The sequence below is a fragment of the Asparagus officinalis genome, chromosome 1 (genome assembly GCF_001876935.1).
Source record: "Asparagus officinalis chromosome 1, Aspof.V1, whole genome shotgun sequence".
Classification (NCBI taxonomy): Eukaryota; Viridiplantae; Streptophyta; class Magnoliopsida; order Asparagales; family Asparagaceae; genus Asparagus; species Asparagus officinalis.
The window spans coordinates 26,768,766-26,778,907 of record NC_033794.1 but is presented as its reverse complement, the minus strand read 5'-3'; the positions used below and the strand labels follow the sequence as shown (position 1 = coordinate 26,778,907).

The following is a 10,142-nucleotide window of genomic DNA, read 5'->3' as shown; positions in this document are numbered from 1 at the left end:
CGTTAGAAGCAGCTTCTGTATATAAAATACCATCGTGTAAAACAATCCATGCTTCCGTCGTGAAAATGCTCTTCTTGACTCTCAAATATTAATATTTTTACTGGTACATTGAAGAGGACTAATTAATACCCTCTTGATGTTACAGGGTTCCATGCAAGAAGCACGGTGGCGTGAGGTTCACTATCAACGGACGTGAGTACTTTGAGCTTGTCCTCGTAACGAATGTGGGGGGCAGCGGATCAGTCCAGTCCATGGACATCAAAGGATCAAGCACTGGCTGGATGTCGATGTCGAGAAACTGGGGAGCGAATTGGCAATCAAACGCTCATCTTAACGGTCAATCTTTATCGTTCCGCGTCACCACTGGCGACGGAGAAACCCAAGTTTTCCCTGACATCGTTCCGTCGAATTGGGGATTTGGCCAGACATTCTCGAGCCGTCTGCAGTTCTCTTGAGTTGGTTTCGAGGAAGATTGTTAATTTGAGGTTGGCAGAGGTGAGCTAACATTTTTTTGACTAGAGTTACCCGCCAATATAACGAATTGAAGTCATCATCCTTTGAAGAGGAGGAGCGCAATTGATTTCCATCAAGAAATAAGCTGCACATGTTGTTATATATGTTTGCGCAACTCTTACGTATCACATTAATTGTAATTGTATATCGATCTGTTGAAGTGTAATCATACTATGAAGACTTATAACGAGATCTTTGTGGGTGTTCTATCACATCATGAGAGCTCGAAGCAATTAACTGTTGCATATCTTGATAGGATAAAAAGTTTCTTATTAAATTTTTTTTTTTTTTTTTTGGAAAGTTGATGATGAAGAAACCTTCTTGGACATTATGATGCAAAAAAGAAGAATTTTTCATAACAGACCCATTCCCATTTTTTTTTAAACCGACCCTTTTTTTTAACCAAAACCGACCCGATTTTGTAATTAGCTACTTAATCACCTTCCTAAGCAGTCGGGGTTGGCAACCCCGACTATTTAGGACATTAATTTTTAGGGTTTAAGGCTTCTAATTAGGTTTAACACATTCCTAAATAGTCGGGGTTGGCAACCCCGACTGTTTAGGATGGTGATTAAGCTGCTAATTACAAAATCGGGTCAGTTTTGATAAATAAAAAAAATGGGTCGGTTTAAATAAAAAAAATTTGAAATGGGTTTGATTTGAAAATTTGTTCATGCAAAAAAGTTACATAAGCACTCTTCTTGAAATCGCATGCAATTATAGACCTTTTATTCCATCAAGTAGGAACCAATTGATGGGGGAATAAAAGTTGTTGCTATTGAGAATGTTAAGGGGATTATTTTCACAAAAATGCCAGCCTGTATGACACAAAACGTGATTGCAATCTTGAAGGACACAGGGTAGAGCAATGGGTAATTTTTATTCGATCATTATTAAAAGAAACAACACGATCCCACCAATACGGGGATGTAGCTCAGATGGTAGAGCGCTCGCTTAGCATGCGAGAGGTACGGGGATCGATACCCCGCATCTCCATTTTTCTCAAAGCTTCCTAAATTTTTTCCCACTTTACAAGTTAGCTGAGCTGCCTCTGTACAGATCACCTGATTATTAATACACTGAGAGAAATTAGCCAATATCCATATAAGAAAAAACTTATAATTATCCCCCAACTAACTACGTGCAGCTGAAAAAACAAACACCCATACAGAAAACTTCACCGAATCAAAGGAAAGGTTAATGAAAAGATCATGATTCAATTTTATTCGCATCAAAAGTAGATAATTTCATAAGAAAAAAAAAATTAAGAAATTGAAATTATCACCTCCTCTGATGAGAATAGAATGAGAAGCGGATAAATAGCGAGAGATAACACTGAAAGTGATCCTGATGAAATGAGTTAGATAAAGATGCAATCTTGATTCTTGAGTTAGATATAAATTATTTTTAGACCACCTTTATTTTTCGCTCAGGACAAAAAATGTTAAGAAAAAGGTTGATGTTTAGACCGAATTTAATACAATAATCAGATTTGAACAGTTAATAAAATCCAGACAATGGCAGATTAAAATTATAGCACAGAAATGAAATTGATTCAAAATAAAATAAGTAAAGTTTAGTAATACGACATGATGATCGAAGCGTGCAAAGCACTGTCCCAAGAATCTAATTGCCCCCTCTCGTACAGTGCTACGCGGCAATAGGTCTCGGAGATACGACGACCCTCGGTCAGGCGACCTCCTTCTAGTCGGTACGAGCTTCAAGAAATCTTTGCGAACTCTTCAAGACTTTCAGGGAACTAGCGAAAGGTGTAACAGCAGAAAGATATTTTCGAAAAGAGAATAAGAAGAGAATAGGGTTTGTTATTATTTATGTTTTAGCCCTCGCAGCTATAGGTCCTTATATAAGATTAAAATCGCTGTTAAGATCCACAATTATCGCCCGTTTAGATACACGATTAGCGCCGTTTAGATCCACAATTATCGCCTGTTTAGATCCACGATTAGCGCTGTTTAGATCCACAATTATCGCCTGTTTAGATCCAAAAATCTCACACCCGTTTAGATCCACCAATCTTGCCCATTAATGGTTAGCCCCGACTCCGAACCCTCGAGGTGTCGACTCATACCGCATTTCGTGTTGACCAGAGGGTGTCGACTCGTCATGTTGTCTCATTCGTTCATTCGTGTCGACTAACACCGCCTTTCGTGTCGACCAGAGGGTGTCGACTCGTCCTGTCATCTCGTTAGTTCGTTTCGACTAATATCGTCTTTCGAGTAGCAAAAAACAAAGATTCAAAATGTACCAGGTTAAGGGTGGCCAGGCTCGGTTCGGCGCGCGCGCTTGTGGTGTGGAGCTAACCCATATTTCCTTCTAAGTATATGAGAGAAAGAGAAGGCTTATAAACAACCTATCTTCTCATCTCCTTTACAATATGAGACTAAACTTTCCCACTACAAAGTTAAGTTTTAAGTTACAACTCCAACGAAAAATACTCCTGGCTACCCCCAGTATCGTTCGCGGACCATTTTAACTGCCCTGCTCACAAACCTTTCACTGCATAAGGCCTGTACGTGTCTCTCTCTTTGAGAAACAAGGCCCAAGCCTATTTGCAGCTTGCTTCAATTCGATAAAAGGAGAAGCAGCCCACAACTTTTAAGCCCCTTTTCAGAAAATTAAAACCACCCAACGCTTTAGAAATTCTTTTGAATACGCATTCTCTTTCGGTCTTTCCTCTCCCTTGTTATACATACAAGTCCTCTTGTGACACTGGGGGCGTGGAGGAAATGAAGGGAGAGCTCTCTCTCCTCATTGGAGACGTGAAGATTTGTTAATTAATTTCCCCATTTTGACAAGAGCAAAGAGGAGAGAGCTCCCTTCTTGTATTTCCAAAATTTATTATGTTTAGTCTTGTGCTTCTTTTTTGGGAGAACTTGTTGTTGTGTGGCGCGGTTGTGATTTAAACTTACTAGATAGCATTAGTATTAGTAGTTGGTTTCCATGATATCATTTCTCTATATTAGTTGTTTGATATTGTAAAATTCTGATGGGCTGCTTTGGGCCTTTCAATATCTAAGGCCAATCTCAACTGAGATGGTGATTACTCATTGTGAACTGAGGTGGGGGTGTGCGAGCGCGCGCGTGGGTGAGATTACAATCATCTTAAATAGTTATTTTGTTATTAACTAATTACTGAGGAAGGAAAAAAAAAGGGTATGCTTGCGCTCGTCTTCTGCTATTTTTCGGTTTTAGAAGATAGTTTGGAAATGAAATGGGCTTAACTTTTACTGGGCCAGTCGTTCAATGGGGGAAAGACCCCAGAACCTCAAAGCTCTGTGGTAGACTAGCAAAAAGGACATGTGATGACCGGCGAAAATGAAAATGTGGTAGTTATATGATGATACTTAGGGGTGTTAACGGAGCGGATACGGCTCGGATATGACACTTATCATATCCATATCCGCTTATCCATCTCGAATACGGATATGGATACGGATATACGTCGGTAAGAAAAATTCATATCCATATCCGCCAAAATCAGATACGGTTACGGATATAGATGCGGATATATAAACAGATATGCATGCAGATACAAAAAAGATATGAGAAAACTAGATAGTATTCAGAAAAATATAGTCATGTGATACAAAAAAAAAATCGTTAATATGTTCATTATGATTGAAAAGCTAAGATTAGACATATTGATCATCAAAATTAACCACAAATCCATAATCTAAAAATCGAAACTATTGTAAGAGTATGACCAATATGTATTCGGATATTTTCGGATACGGATACGGATGTTTCACTACAAAACCATATCCGTAACCATATCCTATCGGTTATAGATTTGAGTAACCATATCTGTATCCTAACGGAAACGGTTGCTGATATTTCCTCGGATACAGATACGGTTTGGCACCCTAATGATACTGTGTGAGATGCATGCGCACCGTATGTGTCAAATATTTTGATTGTTTCTTTTATTAATTTCATTTATTTATAATTATAACCGAGTTGCAAAATGGTTTACGGTTTATTGAAATTGTTGAGATGTCTTGTCTTACTAAAACCTTTGTTGGGTTCAGTCGAGCTCCTTTGATTCGGTTGGTTAAGGAGATTGATAGAGTGAAATCAAGAGTCGCAATAATAATTTTCGAGCTCATTTAGTTACATCCCTGAAATCAAGAGTCGCAATAATAATTTTCAAATCAGTTAGCAGAAACCCTTCACACTCTCACAATTATCATCTTTGAGAATATCACTCGTCTGAGGATTAATTATGCTAAAACTTCCTAAATTTATTTTGGAAAAGTGAGCAACAGAGGCGATAGATTGACATCTGCTCTCAACTGTAAGCAAGAAACTTTACTTTTCAATTACCTTGGATCGCCTTTAAGACGTGGGAAACTGAACAGGTCTAACTAGCAATCTCTAATAGAGAAGATAAAAACTAAAGTATCTTAGTGGAAGGGTAAAAATCTCTCTATTGGTGGTCGTCTCACTCTAGTAGATGCTGTGCTTTCATCCTTACCTTTGTACCACATGTCTTTCTACAAACTACCTGATTGGTTGGTTAAGGAGATTGATAGAGTGAAGAAAAAATTTCTATGGGGAGGGGCTTCAGATAACAAACCAATGAAATGTCTGGTCAATTGGAGAGTGATCTGCATGTCCAAAAAAGAGGAGGGCTGGGTGCTATTGACCTGAAATGCCTTAATAACTCTCTCTAATATTAATGGCTATGACATGCCATTAAAAAGTATTTTTTGCTGGATAATTTCTCTCCACTCTCTATAAACGCATAATTCACACTATTCAAAACAACCCCACAAAGTTCAGTTAATTCTTTATTTTTGAAAAATATTGCTTTAATTAAGGAACTATTGGTTAATTGTATCAGATGGAAGTTGCGTGATGGTTACTTAGTCAGGTTCTGGGAGGATAAGTGGTCTGGAGATAATACTCTCAAGAGTCTCTCCCTCATGCTTTCTCTCTAGCCTTGACCCCAAGTATTAAAGTCCATTGTCAGGGCTTTTTTCGTAATGGAATTTGGGTCTGTCACCCTCTTTTAAGAGGACCAATTCATGAGCGCCAAACAGTGGATATGCAAAAGCTTATGCACTTCCTTTCTTCATGTAAGGTTGCTAATAATTCAGGGACTACAAACATTTTCACATGGACTGTATCCAACACAAAGGAGGTTTTTGTCAACTCTCTTTACAAGTTTACTATTAGTAGAGGCTTGTCTTCTCACCTCTCAATGCAAATTTGAAAATCCATCCTTCCCTCCAAAGTTAGAATTTTTTTCAGGCTGCTCTCTATCAATAGGCTCAATACTAATGTTCACTTGTGTAAGAAAGGGTGGCAGGGCGATCAAATCTGTTCTCTCTGCCTGGAAGAATTGAAAGATTAAAATCACGTCTTCATCACTTATTAGTTCACTTATAATATATGGAGTGTGCGTAGTGGAATCAAAAGATACAAACAAGATAGGAGAACAAATTAACAACCAAACACAAGCACAACACAGCAAGTGTAAAACCCCCAAAAATTGTATATTTTGTGATAAATAATAATAAATATGTTATATATTTATAAATAATATATTATGATGTTTGAATATGCTAGGAATTGATTTGAGATCAAATCAATGCATATATGAATATATATAAGAGCAAATGCATAAATCATGCTCGATGTATAAATCTGGAAATTTATAACTAGTGGAGAGATTTTATATTTTACATACTAATACGTTGTGAATATGAAAAAACTTAAAAGACTAAAGTTGTAGATATCTTCAGCAGCTTTCCAAAAAATCTTTAATCACCTCATTCCGAGATCGGATACGAAAGTTACAGCTAAAATACCGAAGAGTATGTTTCTAGTCAGACTGGCTTTTCCAGTTTCGGGTTTTGGGCTGTAGTTTTTCAGGTTTGCTGTCATATATATACATGTTTAAACACAAAAAATACCTCTTTTCTCCTGTGTTCCAAACCCTAGCAGCCTCTCTTCTCCTCTCTCAAACTCTAGCCCTAAACTTGTGTTCTCGGGGAAGTTTCATGAGGCGAAAGCGAGGAGAAGGCGAGATTTACAGCGTTTGGCATCGAGGGATCTCTCTAACATGTTTTTTGGGAGTTCATCAACACCCCTTAGGTGAGTAACATCTCGCCCAACTTCACACCCTTTGTTTGCACGTTTTTATTGAGTTTTAATTCGGTTTTAATCGAGCCTAAATCGTATTTTGTGTATAAGTTATAGATCACTATGGCATATGATGCGAAAATCAAGTATTTCATATTTCAAAAGATCACCAACGAAATTTTGTAAAAGAGATCTAGATCTGAAAACGTTTTAATAAATGGAAATCCTGATTTATTGTTTAAAAAAAATGTTTGAATCATGTTTATACATATGATTAGGGTTTTTAGTGATGTAAGATTCATGTTAATTTTTTGTTGCATATTGTTATATGACTATTAGAAATATTAGACTTTCATTTAAGAAGAATTTATCAAAGTTTAGATCTGTTTCGAAGCAGTCAGAAACTTATAGAGGGTTTTTGTCTGTTTTGCGGTTAACCGCGATGGACGCGGCGGTCGACCGCTGGGCACGCAGTTGAGCAGAATCTGTCTGCTCTCTGCGTGGTCGACCGCGGTAGATGCGACGGTCGACCGCTAGGCGCATTGATGAGCAGTTTGCTTTTGCTCTTTGCACGGTCGACCGGGGTGGCCTCTGCGGTCGACCGCCGCACTGTTTGTGCATGTTTGAGTTTTGTTGTATACTTTTGTGTGTATGAGGAGTTGCCTCGATTATCTGATGCTAAATTTCAATGATTAATCATTCATCTATACATGTTAGATAACTTGAGGACACTAGTTTAGATCCGCACACCGAGACACGTGTGAAATTAGTATGTGTATATCCTTTCATATATCTCATCGACATTTATACATTTTAGGCAGTCCATGTGTTGGACATTCAGTTCATTCAATCCATGTGTTGGACATTCATCTTTCAGTCCATATGTTGGACATTTATCATATATAGTCCATGTGTTGGACATTAAGTATAATTAGTTCATGTGTTGGATATTTTGCTAAACCTTGAGTATGACACTTATCTGTATTAGGACATGACATTTTACATGAGGTTGGGACATGATAATTATATATGTTGTACATGACACATATGTGAGTTTGACATGACACTATGTTTAGAAGTAGAGATGGGTTTGTCTTATTTTAAATTTTTGTTCAATGCATTAGATTTCAGGTTTGGTGTTTAGGGATTTACAATTTAAGATATAAGGTATATACATGAGGGTTTCCTTGTTTGGATTATTTCGCTCGACGTACCTATGCTCGTGTTGTAATTTCCTAAATATATAATCCACTTTTTGTTAGGATCAATGATTTATGTATATATATACATCAACTGTATTTTTCTATATACAACGAGCCATCTCCCTTGGGGTTGGTTGTGATGTTGCTCGCTAGCACTTTGACGCTCGTTGTCCCCTCTCATTCCAGGTAACGAGCCAGGTGCACGGAGAGTCGCAGGTTAACGACGATACATATTAGCGTCCATCTTTCTTTTGTGGTTTTATTTTATTTATGGAGCTTCACTGTAGACATTTTGTTTAGACATTTGAGAGTTTTGTTCTAGAAGTTGTAAAGACTGTGTGTCTTATTTCCTTTTATAAGATATTCTGTATTTGAGACTTGTTGAGATCTCTAGACTAGTTATTTCAGAGATTTACTTTATATTTCTGTATGTTGGATGATAAAATATCATTTTTATCTCTATCATTTCATCATATATCTCTTGTATTATCTTTTACTTGCTTTTGTACCTACACCTGTTGCTGACTCTACTAGAAAGATAATAATTGTGATGGCTATCTTTTTATTATTGCGGAACACTGACTCTTCGGAGAATGAATGAGACAGTAACTTATGATTTATGGCGTATGATTATTATGATGTGAACAAGTTCTAGCTATCCGCGATTTATAAGGATTTTATTGACCTTGTTGATCAGCCGCGCAAAGTGTAACATCTCTTTGAAGATTGATCTTCAGTTTTCGGGTATATAGTTGGCAGTTCGGGAGATAGATTTTCGCAAAGGCCATTTTTCGCTATTCGATATGAATCTTTCCAAGTTTCTAGGTCATGCCGCTTTTTGGATTGACTCATGCACCGTGGTTATTCATGGATTTGATGGAACCGGAGTTTTCGTCCTCTTATGATAGTTTTGATCTATTTCTTCATCGATGATTATTCTTATTTATTCTGAGATCGAGACAGCAGAACACGAGCAACACCTACGTTGGCTTTATAGACCGTTGCAGAGCATACTATTATGCTAAAGTTTAGCAAGTACGAGTTTTGGATTTCTGAGGTCAGATTTTCTTGCATTAGTCAGTAGAGGGTATAGCAGTGAGATTCCAGACTAAGGTTTCAGTAGTGCTTGATTGGAATCGTCAAAGACGCGTTTAGCAAATTCGTAGTTTTTTAGGGTTAGTCAAGCTATTAATAGAAGTTCATCTCGCGACTTCTCGAAGATTTCGGACCGTCACTACACGCCTTACGAAGAGAGTATAACATTTCATTTTCGGAGCGTGGAGTGTCGAGGAACGACCTTTGATATTTGAAGGCCTAAGTTGACTACCAATGTCAGTTTTGACTATTCTGGCAGGCAACAAGACATTTTGTCTAACAGATGCATCATTGGCAAGGTTTAGGAGACGTTACTGATGCAGCTCGAGGTAGTGCGGCGTTATATCCTCACGAAGTTGGAGGTGCATGAGCAGAACTACCCACTCATGATTTGGAGTAAAAAAGTAGTATTTGCATGAGTCATGGAGAGCACTCATCTGTATGGTGCAGTTTTGAGTTGTTTACAGACCAGCCAGAGTCTGAATGTATCTTTTCTGCAAGGAACTCAAACGCCAGAGACAAAACGGTGGATTCGAGAGTGATCAAGGACTATAATTCACGATTCAGTATCATCCAGCGGAAGCCTGGACAAACAAAGATGTACAAGACCTAAAGAATACTTCTGGTGGAGTGGTACGCGTAGAGCAGATTACAGAGTATGTGGCTAAAGTAGTTTAACCTGTCGCAAGTGAATGTAGAACATCAGACGATCGGTAGAGACACTTCAGCCTTTACCATTCCAGAATAAACGTGAGCGGACATTATATATGGACTTTATTATAGGGTTGTCGAGTCGAAGAAAGAGAATAATTCTATTTGGGTGATAGTGGATAGACTAACGAAGTCGGCACATTTGTTATTCCAGTGAGCTACCTATACAGCCGAGAACGTATGCGAGGACATTTATTCGAGGAATAGTTCGACTTCACTGGAGTTCCAGACACGATTGTATTTTAGATCGGAGGTTCAGTATTTACTTTGGCCTTTTGGAGAGTTTTTGCAGCGATTCATTTAGCCAGCAAACATATTCATACAACAGTGTATTCCTCCACAGACGGATTGGTCAGACGAGAGAGAGTGCTGAACTTAGGTGTTGGAGGACATGTTGCGGGCTAATCATCATTGACTTTCAAGGCAGCTGGGACAGATCATATTCCACTGATAGAGGTTCGCTATTAAACAAATACTATCAATCGACAATCCGGTATGGCCCCGTTATGCAGC

At 38.1% G+C, this 10,142-nt stretch overlaps 1 protein-coding gene and 1 non-coding gene across 2 annotated transcripts in view; both read left to right on the top strand.

The window, feature by feature from the left end:
• Nucleotides 1–725, top strand: part of LOC109821837 (expansin-A11-like) — a 1,706-nt gene extending 981 nt beyond the window's left edge. The window contains exon 3 of the mRNA XM_020387995.1: nucleotides 146–725. Coding sequence (XP_020243584.1) covers nucleotides 146–455 — 310 coding nt within the window. The 3' untranslated portion in view covers nucleotides 456–725. The remainder of the gene's footprint in view (nucleotides 1–145) is intronic.
• TRNAA-AGC lies at nucleotides 1,437–1,509 on the top strand. Its single transcript has one exon. It is a non-coding gene; the product is annotated as a tRNA-Ala (tRNA).